This window comes from Sesamum indicum, linkage group LG6 (assembly GCF_000512975.1).
Source record: "Sesamum indicum cultivar Zhongzhi No. 13 linkage group LG6, S_indicum_v1.0, whole genome shotgun sequence".
NCBI classification, from domain to species: domain Eukaryota; kingdom Viridiplantae; phylum Streptophyta; class Magnoliopsida; order Lamiales; family Pedaliaceae; genus Sesamum; species Sesamum indicum.
In genome coordinates, this window is record NC_026150.1 from 16,283,503 (window position 1) to 16,298,116 (window position 14,614).

Consider the following 14,614-nt stretch of genomic DNA (forward strand, 5'->3'; position numbering starts at 1 on the left):
GGTGGGGGAGAGAGAGAGAGATGAGGGCGGTAAACAGGTGGGGGAAGGGAGAGGAAGAGGAACACAGAGCGAGAGAAGAGAGTGAGTGAGGAGAAGGGGGAAAAAACTGCTAAGCGTCGGTTATATAACTTTTTTTTTTGGAACGGCCATGACCGTTACAGGTACAAAGTGTGTGTACCATATCTGGTGTGAGCGCAACATTAGGCGATTTGATGGAGTACATAAAGATACACACATTGTCGTTGCGTTGATGGATCGAGATGTGCAACAGAGGATTCTTAGTATAGAATTACCTACTGCTATTAGCACTTGTGCGTTTTACCGCTTATGGTGGATTCCTTGGCCTGTCGAGGAAACCGCTTAGATTAAGTAAATTGTATTGTACTATTGTACTTTTTTTTTACTTAATGAAAAATACCTTTACCGAAAAAATAGGTGCAAAGTGAGTTACAAAAGAAATTATGGAAACATAGTCGTGTAAAATCCGTTACAAAAGGTAATACAAGATATTGGTACGACGTCGTTTTGTTCAGTGATGTGCCTAACGTTACAAAGAGTGTTCCAAATAATTAGTTATTTTTACTTAAATTGTTTTAGAAAAAATTGTCGTTTTCGACAACTTAATATTGTGAAACGTATCATTGTAGTGGAACAATATAATTGAAATACATTAAAAAACACAAAAAAAATTATTTGACATTGATACATGTATGCAGTATGCAATAAATTTATTTATTCATAAATGTTAGTATTACATTGATATAACGGTCATCTTAAAGGATTGAACTGCATGAATTAATCGGACCGTCAAAATTAATATCAAACTGTCAAGTACGATCACACTTATAAAAGAATCCATCCGGCCAAGTTGTAGCCTTATTGGGCATATGGATCTCGCCATATTGTTCCTATAACGGTAATAGTAATCATTCAAGACTTCTAAAGTAGGCTATATGATTTAAAATCATAATGACAGTATGATTTTATGGACATATATTTGTACATATTTAAATTTGGTATGAATCAGGTGCCCAAATGTAAAGATGTGACATTTTCCAATATGAATTTTAGAGATGGCTCGTTTTCAGTAGCTGCTTTTGTAACAGTTGGTATAATTTACTATTGTAACAACCTCTGTAGCACCCTTTGTAACATTCAATCGAAATTAAAATTCTCACCTTTTTTTTTATATTTTGATTTCAAAAATTTTAAGTTGTAACTGCTTTGTAACGGCGACAAATGGCTCTTTGAGTTGTCTCCGTTACAAAATTTCATTTTTCGTCTGTCGCCAAAAGTTGGCCACTTTAAATTGTGATGGTTTTGGCCTTAATGTGGCCGTTACAAAAAAATAAATTTTTAAAAAAAAATATATATTTTTTTATTTTATAATATTGCAAAATAAAAATATTTTATTAAAAAAATATACATTATGCTGCCTCGTCTTCATTCTCGTTAGTCTCGTAGTCATCGAAGTTGTCTTCATCATCCTCTTCATCTTCATTATTAGTTTGACCAGCTTGAGTCCGTGAAATACCTGCATCCTGCTGGTGTGCAATCAAAAGATTGACCACAATTTGTAAACCATTGAGATCACGTACATCGTACGTCTGATTGTCTATAACAACTTCAAGGACTGGTACTACTTCCTCCGGTTGATATGCAATCTCAATCCACTTGGACTCATCAACAACTCCCCGAGTCTTGATTTTGCAAACAGTCATCCAATCCGCTTTGTTCTTTTTTATACTTGGGTACTTAGTGTAGTACATTTGCACTGTTTGTTGTGCAAGTATGAATGACTCATCCTTCTGGTACATCTTTTTTAAGTTTACATCAACGAAGTGATAGCGTGGGTGTACCTTCATGTCTCTTACTGGATCGATCCAACGATATTTGAACAGAACGATGTGCAAATTTGGAGTAAGTGTGTATATATCACTGTATTCACATGTACATATATAATTAATATTCTAATTTAACGACCTACAAATGTATAAATATTACAGTACACTATTTAAGAGAATATATATAATTAAAATGATTTAAGATTAATAAAAAATCATAAAATTAAAATAAGTAAACTACAATTAATTTAATTAAACACAATAAAGTATTAAATTAGTCTCTGGTACCTAGTCAACCAACTTAAGTGATGATCAGCACTAGTCGACGGTCTAAAATTCGAGTATTAATCTATAAGCTAATCAAATGTATATGTACGAAAATCAGAATCTTGAGATATAGTGTGTGTCGTTAGTAAGAATTTCTACAACAAATAAAATGAAATTAAAACAACTTACACATATATAAATTTTTTGTAGCGGCTTTTGTAACGGCCTTCGGAACCCTTAATATATCAATTGAAAACTAGCCGTTAGAAAATGTAGCCGTTATTTTACAACGAATTTTGTAACGAGCATTACAAAAAATATCGTCTCTAATGTCACGATTTCTGTAACATTGTCTTTTCGTATATTTTTTCGCAATTTTTCTCCAGCCATTGTATCGGCTCCTTATTTCACCAAAAAGTCGTTACAAAAATAATGAGTCGTTATAAAAACCATAGCACATTAGTAACGGTCAATAAATAGTAACAGTTTTAGGCATATCAAAAACTTGTAATTGCTACTGTAATGGTTTTGGCCATTACAAACTAAATGCATTTTTATTACCTCTTTCAATGACGCAGCACATCCAATCCGTTATAAAAATGTTAAAAAGGTCGTGTGTATTTGGCGTTACAAAAAAGCCGTTACAAATCCCGGCATTTTTTGTAGTGTTAGACTATTTGACTGCATAAAGAATTCTTGTTGAAATAAATATCCTATTAATTTTGTTTTCCAAATATCTTTTAAAAAATATTATCAAGAATAAAATAGTAATTTCCACATAATCATCTAGAGAATATAATTATTTTTTATTTGAGGAGAATTTACCCGTAACGAAAAAAGATAAGAATAGAAGGACAATCTCACTTCCAAACCATTACAAATTTTCTGGCTAATTACTTAAGCTATCTCGTTTTATTGAACTGTCATTATAACATTACTCCTTCGATTGTTCAAATATACCTTCAAAAGGACTTCCAAAACTACCCAAACCATCTTTCTACCTTTACTTTTCCACAGCATATTCTCCACACCTTTAGGAGGGTGTACATTTGACGAATAATCAGTACTTCTTATACGGAAAAGAAATTTCGGTTAAAGTAAAACTAGATTTATATGAACATTTCTCGTTTCCGTCCAAAATTGATGAAAAAGTAAAAGTATAAGCCCAAAACATACATATTTTTATTTTATTTATTTTTTACTCATATATATATATATATATATATATATATAAGTTTCCTCCAATTCATTATTCATCCCCACTAATAATACCAGTACATATATATTTTTTTAAAAAAGACATCAATGTTTTCTGAAAATACTATTACATGATGGTTATTGATATTAATTTTTATTTTATTTAAGTCCAATCGCTTAGAATAAATGCACAATACTCTTGATGACAATTTTTATTAATAAAAAATATTTTCGTTCTAGTTTGACGAATTTTTACTAATAAGATTTTTTAAATTTGTTATATATTAAAATTATTTTAGTATAATATTAACTTATTTATTTTCTAATATATGAAAAAAAAATCGAAAAAGGGTTCATTAGTAAAATTACAAAAAAAATAGTTATCCTCATATTTCCTTTAATTGCTCCAACATATACACACATATTAACCATATTAAGAAATTTGAACATATAATCCAATATAAATAATTAAAAGAACATCTTATTTCATAATTAACTTCTTATATACATTATTAAAACAACACACCATACATTACAATAATAATAAGCATACATTGTTGGAGGGCTCATAGGGCTCCAATTATTATTTGAATAACTTGTGTGTAAACCACAATCAGTTATTCATGATCAAGCCATAAAAGAGCACACATGGTACATCGTTCATCAACTTATAATAACTTAAGATTCACTGTATGATCGGTGCATTAACTTCACTCTTCCATATATTTCAGCCTCTTCTCAAACTCGCTTTCCTCAGCATTCGCTATTAGCCTCTTTTCGCCACCCAAAATTTTCTTCCTAGTTAAGAACTTTGTGAACCAAATTGCTGAATGTTTTGGATATCGTGTAAGATTATTCATGAAGTCCACATATATGAGTCCGAATCTGACTGTGTATCCTTCTGTCCATTCATAGTTGTCAGACCATGACCATACAAAGTAACCCCTAACGTCCACGGGATGGTGTTTGCTGCAATTCCAATAATAATCAATTTTATGAGCAATATTCAAAATCGAATAGTATATATATTGATATTGGTTTATTTGGAACATCAGATTTCACAATAAGAAATGAAGTTTGTCTTAAAAAAAACTCACTCATGCATTGCTTTCAGAATATTTGCAAGATGGTCTTGGTGATATTTCACCCTAACTGGATCAACACAAGCATCACAAGCAGTGAGCTTGCAATCACTCTTTTCATCCACCCCTGGAAAAATAATTGCAAAAATTTGCCACTAAATGTCATTTATAAAAAATATTTGAAAACAACTTGCATTATGTAAAAGTAATTAGTACGTTACCATTCTCAGTGATGTATATAGGCGGTATGCTATTATATGTTGCTTTTGTATATGTCAGAAGTTTTTTAATTCCCCACGGGACTATGTGCAACCATGATGAACCGGCCTAAAATTCAAGTAAAAACAAATTTATTCATCAACAAATAGATAACTTAGTTTATAAATTTGAACACACATATAAAAAAATACATGTGTACACATATATATATATATATATGTCTGTGTGTGTGTCTATGCTTCATATATTAGCGCGTGATAGCCAACTAGTTACTTCACCAGAAAAACAAAAGAAGAGGAAAAAAAATAATATTTGAAAAATTAAAAATGCGGACATTACCACGGGGCCGATTAGTATCCCACCTCGATGGTCTGTAGAGAAAAAAATTATTATATGACACATAATTCTAAAATAAAAAGGAAAAAGAAAAAAACAACAACTAAGGTTTTGCCACATAAGATTGTCTGGAATATATATACCCTGATATTTAACATGTTGATCTTTAAAGTAGCCATCTTCACATTGGGGATCAGGATCATTAGTAGCATAGATGGCTGTATAGTAGTTCAATCCTAGAAAATCGTAGGATCCTTTAAGCCTTTGGGATTCACGTTGTGAAAATGGAGCCAGATTTTCAGGAGGAACATAATCAATCATATTTTGAGGATAGTTTCCCGTAACTATAGGCTCCAAAAACCTGCAATGGTTCATCAATCTATATTAAGAAACATACTTCATGAAAAGTAGAATTAAGTGAACAGAACATACATGCATGCATGCACTGCAATTAGTATCATGAAATGAGGATCACAACAAGATTGCTTACCATCCCAATGAAAAATCGAGGGCTCTTTTATGAGCGGCAATATCATCTTTATCATGTTCCCTTAGAGGTTCGTACCAGACGCAACAAAGTGTTATACCGATCTTCCCTCCTTGATGTCCCTATAATTATTATATATGGTTTTCCAATAAGCCAAAACTTTATACATGGAGGCATTATAAATTGCATCTTAACTAATTAAATAATTATACAAATTAAAGGTGCATAAAAAATGCCTAAATTAACCTGAAATTTGGTTCTGTAAGTGTGCACAGCTTCGGAATGAGCAAGGAGCATATTTCTTGCAGCAGTATACACATTCTTGGGGTCATATGTGTTTGGACCGGAACCATAGAGATTACGATTATTAATATTACTGCTCTGAAATGTGGATAAGAGATGCTTTGGATCATGATGAAGACCTCTGTGAGGAGGAATATTAGTTCCATTTCTAAAAGCGGTTGATGATGATCGTAAAAGTGAAGTAAAAGCTGAGCGAACGTATGGTGGAGTAGAAGTTAAATTAACGTCCGCTGGAGGTGAATCAGAAACAGAATCTATTGATTGTGGAGCTAAAGCTGATACATAAGCTGAAGAAATAGCTTGACTAGGTGGAAAAGTGCATGAAGCATATCCATTAACACAATAGGTTGTCGGCTCATTCACTGTGATCCAATGCTTCACTCGATCACCAAATTCCCAGAAGCATAACTCAACATATTCACGAAAATCTTTCCTGTTGCAAAACCCAATTAATGGAAATTGAAGGTTACATCCATGATTTCTATATACCAATAATATAAAAGATTTTGGAGACATGCATATATATATATATATGGTATAATAAGTTCACTTACACTATTTTTTTGCTTAAGAACCCACCATACTCTTCTTGTAGTGCTTGAGGTACACCATACTCTTCTTGTAGTGCTTGAGGTAAATCAAAATGAAAAAGAGTCACATATGGTTCAAGGCCTGCACTACAGGGATGACATATATGCATGTTAATTATAATGACATAACCATATGTAGTTACTTATTTGAAGGTGTATGCAGTGATGTGCACAGATTAATGTATAATTTACGAAAAGAATGCACAAACAAAGAATTATTGTATATTTTTTTCCGGACCATGTTTGATGACAGTGTTGATAACGGTGTTATAGTAGTCAATTCCTTCTTTGTTGATTCCGGCACAACACCTTCCACCTAATAATGAGACGAGTAAAACACAGTTAATAACACTTAATATATATACATATATATATATTTGGAAATATATAGGAAGTTTTATTTTTCATTACACCAAGTTCAAAGATCGAAAAATAATTAATTTATTAAATTGTAATTAAATTTTATTGTAAACCCTACCGGGTAAAATTCTTGACCATGAAATTGAAAATCTATAGGCATCAAACCCCATTTTCTTCATCAATGTAATATCTTCCTGCAAGAAAATTAATTAAATGTAAGTATATAAAAATTTTATACATTCCCATTAAATTCTAAAGAGAAATAAAAAAATGACCTCGAATCTGGCATACAAATCAGTAGCCACATTTCCATTGGATCCATCAATGATTCTTCCTGTCACTCAGAATCAATCCATGTATATATCAGCTTGATTTTGCAATTAAACTAATTTGCATTGCAGTCACATTATATATAAATGTGTATATATATATATATATATATATGTAGAGAGAGAGAGAGAGAGACCAGGAGTCTTGAGGGCAAACGTGTCCCAGATACTAGGTCCCCTACCACCTTTTGCAGCAGCCCCTTCAAACTGAATTGATTCAACAGATTAAATTTGAAATACAAAAAGATCATGCATGATAATTAAAATCTTGTGATTATATATTATCTTAATAATGTATAATGAGTATGTATATATATATTAATTGAAGTCAAATAATTAATATGATGAGTAGCAATTAATTTGGAAAATTGAGTGTATATTAAACCTGATAAGCAGCAGTAGCAGATCCAAAGATAAAATTTGGAGGGAAATCATTGCGAGTGATGTTGCTGTTGTCGCTGCGGAGATATTCGTCAAACTGATCGTCATATGCTGCTGGACTGTGGAGGACTTTGAGGCTGTTGTTCCTCTCCATTTCAGACAGTAGGTACGTACTAGCTAAGCTGGTTATATATAGAATTCAAGAAAGTAGTTATTGTAATTTTGGGTTGATAAAAATGATAAGACAATGGACGTATTTATAGGTGTTCCATATGGCTTCATGCAAGAATCCAATTGTTTCCTTGTCTGCCAAGTACCTATGTATCTATCATCCAAAAGTTAAAGCATGCTAATCATTACAATCTAAGTTTATTTGTTTTCCTTCTTTTGCACTTTAGTTTTTGCTATATTGAGGGGGCACCATACCTCTTCCAATTTAACATCCAAATTTTATTAAATGAAATTAGAGATAGATTTTATAGTCAAGGTTTGCGCATTTATGCAATGAAATAGAATTAATTAATGTTTGTGCTTTGTCCATGCACTAGTGTAAAAATGAATAATACCTGCAAAATAAGAAAAATTTATTGAAAATAGAATTAAAAGTCGGCATATCTCACTCTGAGATTAATTATATCAAATATGGTTTGGTAATATTATATATATTAATAAGTTTGTCAAAATAACAAAAGGTGATTGGATAAGATTGAGAGGGGCCATGGATCTAATTATGATGATGGCCAAGGTTAGAAGAGGAAGGAGATGGAAAAGAAACCAAAATTAAAGCAAAAGAAAGAGATGGAATTCGAATAACAAAAAGAAAAGGGTAAAAGAAAAGAATAAAGAATAATTAAATATCCGTACACGGGGAACACGCAATTATATATATTCGTAAATATACATACATATATATCTAAAATTGATGCAACAAGAATTATAACAAAAGAGAAGATCAAAATCAAAGAGAGCTAATTAAGTCAAATGGCCCAATAATTAATACACAATAATTCAATTGGAATGCATGCTCTCATAATTAATACACAATAATTCTATGTGTTAAGTTAATGACAATAACATGCATTAATTTATAAAATATATATTATATAATACAAAAAAATATGTAAAAGCTCAATATATATGCAAACAAAATATTTTGAATTGTCATGCCATCAAGTCCGTCGGAAGCCACAATTTTGATGTTGGCATGATTAATGACGTGGTATTTTTCTACTAAATTTGCTGAAAATTACTATAATTTTTAAAGTTATAGGATCAAATTGCAAATTGTAATCTAAACATGATAAAAATTATTACTCCCTGATTTATAGGGCTAAAATTGCATATTTCCCCTTAAATTTTCATGTAACTTTTTACGGTTATTTAGTTTCCAATGATTTTGTCAAGGATATTGAGTACATGGTGCGAACTTAGTCAGAATCCGTTGTATTAATTATTTTCTTGCCAATAAAGAAAGCAAATATCCGTGATTTGGTAATTTTATATCACATCTTGTGATTAAGGAAACAAATAATAAAAGGTCAATCATATTGCGCCATATCATCTCAAGTGAATATGGCAAAGTCTTCCACCCTACAATTATAAATAGGGGTGTTTCATCACTCAACAGATACAATTCAAGGCACCAGACAGGACACGAGTTAAAACGAGTCAAGAAATCACTCAAAATAGAATTAAGAGAATCAAAGAAAAAAGCAAGAGAGCGTTCAAGAAGTCTCAAAAATCCTCTCAAGCGCAAATCAAGAAAGATCTACACGTTCAAAACAAAATTAAGGTGTTCGCCTCAGAAACCTTCCAAAATCAACATTTGATTCTTGAAGAAATCAAAAGACCTGCGAATTAATATTGTCAAGACACAAATCCATCTTGGTGGAAGATGAAAATATCCAGTCCACCAAGAAATACCCAAACTTCAAGTCAAACACTCCAAGTTTATAGCTTTTAATTTGGGAATAAGTTAAAAGATTCTTGAATTAATGTTATCGAAAACCCAAGTCAACATCGTAGGAAATCAAAGCATCAAGCTCCACCTCCAAAGTTGCCAAAATTAAAATCGCATTCATGAAGTGAAGAATCAGGGTTCCAAATAGAGATTTTGTAGCCGCAAAAGTATAATTAAATTCAAAAATCATTTATGATATTTTTCTTGTTTCAATAAATTTAAAAACATGAAATTTGCGTTACATCCATCAGAAAATCCATCGGAAAATCCTATTTCTGTAAAATTATTTTTCTGTGGTGAGGTGCATATTCGTTTTACACAATAGCATCGTAACTTAATTGCAATAGTGTGTAGACCAATTAACAAATTTCGTATATATTAATGGAAAAAGATAGAGTAGAAGGACTATCTCACTTCCAGACCATTACAAATTCTCTGGCCAACTTAATTTTTGGCATTTATTAAACTGGTCATCATAACATTACCCCTTCCATTGATCAAACTTTGAAAAGACCCGACCCAAACCATCCTTCTAACTTTACTTTTCCGCTGCACATTTTGCAATGAGAAAAAATTCAGGCAGCTTTAGGAGTATATATATATTTGACGAATAATCAGTACTTCTTACACTGAAACCAAATTTCGGTTACAAGGAAGGGTAAATTATATTTTTGGTATCATAAGTGGACCTATTTTTAATTTTGGTCCTTTACTCAGTTCAATTCGCACATTGAGTCCTATATGTGGTTTTTTTTTTTTTCAATTTGAGAAACATTGAGAAATTTTCTTTCAATTGATAATGCTCTTTCTGTTAGTCAATACAATAAAAAATAAGGGTAAATTAAATTTTTGATCTCATAAGTAGACTTGTTTCTAATTTTGGTCCCATAAATTTAAAATTAGGTACGCACGTCTTATATGACCTTATAGTTATCCTCAAATTTCATTTAATTGCTCCATCATATATTTGCATACATATATATATATATACACATATTGACCATATTAAAAAATTTGAACTTATAATTCAATATAAATTAAATATAAAAAAAGATCTTGTATCATAATAAACTTATTATATATGTTATAAAAGAAACACACCATACATTACAACAAGAAGCATACATTGCTGGAGGCCTCATAGGGCTCCAATTATTATTTGAATAACTAGTGTGTAAACCACAACCAGTTATTCGTATTGATCAAACCACACAAACCAAAACCAAAGAAAAAGATAAAAGAAAAGAGCACACGTACACGCGAGATACATAGTTCAACTTATAGTTTGGGATTCATTAATTGTATATAGTAAGATCATTCATTTACTTTTTCCACAGCTTTCAGCTTCTTCTCAATCTCACTTTCCGCGGTATCAGTAATTTCCCTCTTTTTTAGGCCACCCAAAGGCTCATTCCTTGTTAAGAAATTTGTGAACCAAATTGCGGACTGTTTCGGATATCGTGTAAGATTATTCATGAAGTCCACATATATGAGTCCGAATCTGACTGTGTATCCTTCTGTCCATTCATAGTTGTCAGACCATGACCATACAAAGTAACCCCTTACATCCACGGGGGTGTCTTCGCTGCAATTGGAATATGATCAATTTTATGAGCAATATTAAAAAATGAATTGTATATATATTGATATTGGATGATTTGGAACATCAGATTCCACAATGAAGAAATGAAGATTCGATAGCAATATTGTTGGGGAAAAATATAAATTTGGTTCTGTAATTTAGGGATAGCATTTTTAACCCTACCCAAACTGAATTTCGCAGTTTAGTGTTGTACCTTTAAGATTTTGTCAATTTAGTCCTGTCCTGGCCAATTTGGCTGAAAAATTGCACATAACTTGCACATGATCTAATTAAATTGCAATCTAGTCCTGTAACTTTGGAAACTAATTTTTTTATCCAACTTGACTTAAAAGAACTATTATAAAAATTAATTCATACACAGCAAAAAATTCCACTTCTTAAGATATTAGACTAAAATTATAATCTTTTCAATCTAGATAAGAGCATAAATTAATTTTAGTAATATTTTGGAGTCTAGATGTAGTAGTTTGTCTTAAAAGACTCACTCATGCATTGCTTGTAGAATATATGCAAGATGGTCTTGGTGGTATTTCACCCTCACAGGATCAACACAAGCATCACAAGCAGTGAGCTTGCAATCACTCTTTTCATCCACACCTGAAAAAAATAATTGCAAAAATTTACTGCTAAATGTCATTTATAAAAAAACTATTTAGAAACAACTTGCATTATAAAAAAGTAATTAGCACGTTACCATTCTCTGTGATGTATATAGGCGGTATGCTATCATATGTCGCTTTTGTATACGTCAAAAGTTTTTTAATTCCCCACGGGACTATGTGTAACCATGATGAACCAGCCTAAAATCCAAGCAAAAAACAAGTTTATTCATTAACGAATAGATCAATTATTTTATAAATTTAAACAAACATAAAAAAATGCATGCGTGCACTTATATTATATATATATATGTGTGTGTGTGTGTGTGTGTGTGTGCGTGCTTCATATATTAGCACGTGATAGCTAGCCAACTAGTTACTTCACCAGAAAAAAACAAAACAAGAGTCAAAAAAACATTATTTGAAAAATTAAAAATGAGGATCTTACCACGGGGCCGATTAGTATCCCTCCTCGATTGTCTGTAGAAAAAAAAATTATCATATGACTTATAATTCTAAAATAAAAAGGAAAAAGAAAAAAAAAAACAACTAAGATTTTGCTACATAAGATTGTCTGCAACATATATACCCTGATATTTAACATGTTGATCTTTGAAGTAGCCATCTTCACATTGGGGATCAGGATCATTAGCAGCATAGATGGCTGTATAGTAGTTCAATCCCAGAAAATCGTAGGATCCTTTAAGCCTTTGGGATTCACTTGATGAAAATGGAGCCAGATTTTCAGGAGGAACATAATCAATCATATTTTGAGGATAGTTTCCCGTAACTATAGGTTCCAAAAACCTGCCATGATTCATCAATCTATATTAAGAAACCTTTTTCATCCTAAGTACAATTAAGTGAAACAGAACATACATGCATGCACTGCAATTAGTATCATGCTATGAGGATTACAACAAGTTTGCTTACCATCCCAATGAAAAATCGAGGGCTCTTTTTTGAGCGGCAATATCATCTTTATCTTGTTCACATAGAGGTTCGTACCAGACGCAACAAAGTGTTATACCGATCTTCCCTCCTTGATGTCCCTATAATTATTATATACGATTTTCCAATAAGCCAAAACTTTATACATGGAGGCATTATAAATTGCATCATAACTAATTAAATAATTATATAAACAAAACATGCATTAAAAATGCCTAAATTAACCTGAAATTTGGTTCTGTAACTGTGCACAGCTTCGGAATGAGCAAGGAGCATATTTCTTGCAGCAGTATACACATTCTTAGGATCATATGTGTTTGGACCGGAACCATAGAGATTACGGTTATTAATATTACTGCTTTGAAATGTGGATAAGAGATGCTTTGGGTCATGATGAAGACCTCTGTGAGGAGGAATATTAGTTCCATTTCTAAAAGCGGTTGATGATGATCGTAAAAGTGAGGTAAAAGCTGAGCGGACGTATGGTGGAGTAGAAGTCAAATCGACGTCCGCTGGAGGTGAATCAGAAACAAAATCTTTTGATTGTGGAGCTAAAGCTGAAACATAAGCTGAAGAAATAGCTTGACTAGGTGGAAAAGTGCATGAAGCATATCCATTAACACAATAGGTTGTCGGCTCATTCACTGTGATCCAATATTTCACCCGATCACCAAATTCCCAGAAGCATAACTCAACATATTCACGAAAATCTTTCCTGTTGCAAAACCCAAAAAATGAAAATTAAATGTTACATCCATCCTTTCTATGTACGAATAATACAACAGATTTTGGAGACATATATGAATATATAGTTTAATAAGTCCACTTACACTATTTGTTTGCTTAAGAACCCACCATACTCTTCTTGTAGTGCTTGAGGTAAATCAAAATGAAAAAGAGTCACATATGGTTCAAGGCCTGCATTACAGGGACGACATATATGCATGTTAATTATAATGACATAACCATATGCAGTTACTTATTTGAAGGTGTATGCAGTGTTGTGTGCATATTAATATGTAATTTACGAAAAGACTGCACAAGAAATGAGTTGTTGCATATTATGATTCCAACCATGTTTGATAACAGTATTGATAACGGTGTTGTAGTAGTCAATTCCTTCTTTGTTGATTCCAGCACAACACCTTCCACCTAATAATGAAACGAGTAGAACACAGTTAATAACACTTAATATATATATATATGTGAAAAAATATAGGAAGTTTTATTTTTCATGACTCCAAGTTCAAAGATAAAAAAATAATTAATTTATTAAATTGTAATTAAATTTTATTGTATATCTTACCGGGCAAAATTCTTGACCATGAAATTGAAAATCTATAGGCATCAAACCCCATTTTCTTCATCAATGTAATATCTTCCTGCAAATAAATTAATTAAATGTAAGTATATAAAAATTTTATACATTCCCATTAAATTCTAAAGAGAGTTAAAAAAGATGACCTCGAATCTGGCATACAAATCAGTAGCCACATTTCCATTGGATCCATCAATGACTCTTCCTGTCACTCAGAATCAATCCATGTATTTATCAGCTGATTTTGCAATTAAACTAATTTGCATAGCAGTCACATTATATATAAATGTATATATATATATATATGTATATACACAGAGAGAATGAGAGAGAGAGAGAGAGAGAGACCAGGAGTCTTGAGGGCAAACGTGTCCCAGATACTAGGCCCCCTCCCACCTTTTGCAGCACCACCTTCAAACTGAATTAATTCAACATATTAAATTTGAAACACAAAAAGATCATCCATGATAATTAAAATCTTGTGATTATATATATATACATATGATCATTAGCAATTTGGATTAATATTGAGTATTAAACCTGATAAGCAGCTGTCGCAGATCCAAAGATAAAATTTGAAGGGAAATCATGGCGACTGATGTTGCTGTTGTGGTTGCGGACTTTGGAGTTGAGATATTCGTTAAACTGATCCTCATATGCTGCTGGACTGTGGAGGACTGAGAGGCTGTTGTTCTTCTCCATTTCAGACAGTAGGTACGTACTAGCTAAGCTGGTTATATATAGAATGCAAGAAAGTAGTTATTGTAATTTTGGGTTGACAAAAATGA

General features: G+C 31.9%; 2 protein-coding genes across 3 annotated transcripts; both read right to left on the bottom strand.

Annotated features, from left to right (window-relative positions):
- Positions 3,774-7,621, bottom strand: LOC105164626 (beta-glucosidase 24-like). 2 transcript variants are annotated; one of them, XM_020694652.1, is made up of 14 exons: positions 7,400-7,621; positions 7,152-7,221; positions 6,961-7,019; positions 6,804-6,879; positions 6,564-6,641; positions 6,345-6,407; positions 6,290-6,314; positions 5,679-6,168; positions 5,436-5,554; positions 5,089-5,306; positions 4,949-4,980; positions 4,612-4,717; positions 4,406-4,517; positions 3,774-4,277 (listed from the first exon to the last, which is right to left on the bottom strand). In XM_020694652.1, exons 1-14 carry the CDS (start codon positions 7,547-7,549, stop codon positions 4,019-4,021), a joined length of 1,857 nt encoding a protein of 618 aa, XP_020550311.1. In that variant the 5' UTR covers positions 7,550-7,621; the 3' UTR covers positions 3,774-4,018. The 2 variants fall into 2 exon arrangements, with proteins under 2 accessions (XP_020550311.1, XP_011081621.1); XM_011083319.2 differs by having other exon boundaries at positions 6,290-6,407.
- LOC105164625 (beta-glucosidase 24-like) lies at positions 10,417-14,614 on the bottom strand. Its single transcript, XM_011083318.2, has 13 exons — positions 14,367-14,614; positions 14,175-14,244; positions 13,973-14,031; positions 13,815-13,890; positions 13,583-13,660; positions 13,339-13,426; positions 12,734-13,223; positions 12,491-12,609; positions 12,147-12,364; positions 12,006-12,037; positions 11,653-11,758; positions 11,444-11,555; positions 10,417-10,940 (listed from the first exon to the last, which is right to left on the bottom strand). Exons 1-13 carry the CDS (start codon positions 14,526-14,528, stop codon positions 10,670-10,672), a joined length of 1,881 nt encoding a protein of 626 aa, XP_011081620.1. The 5' UTR covers positions 14,529-14,614; the 3' UTR covers positions 10,417-10,669.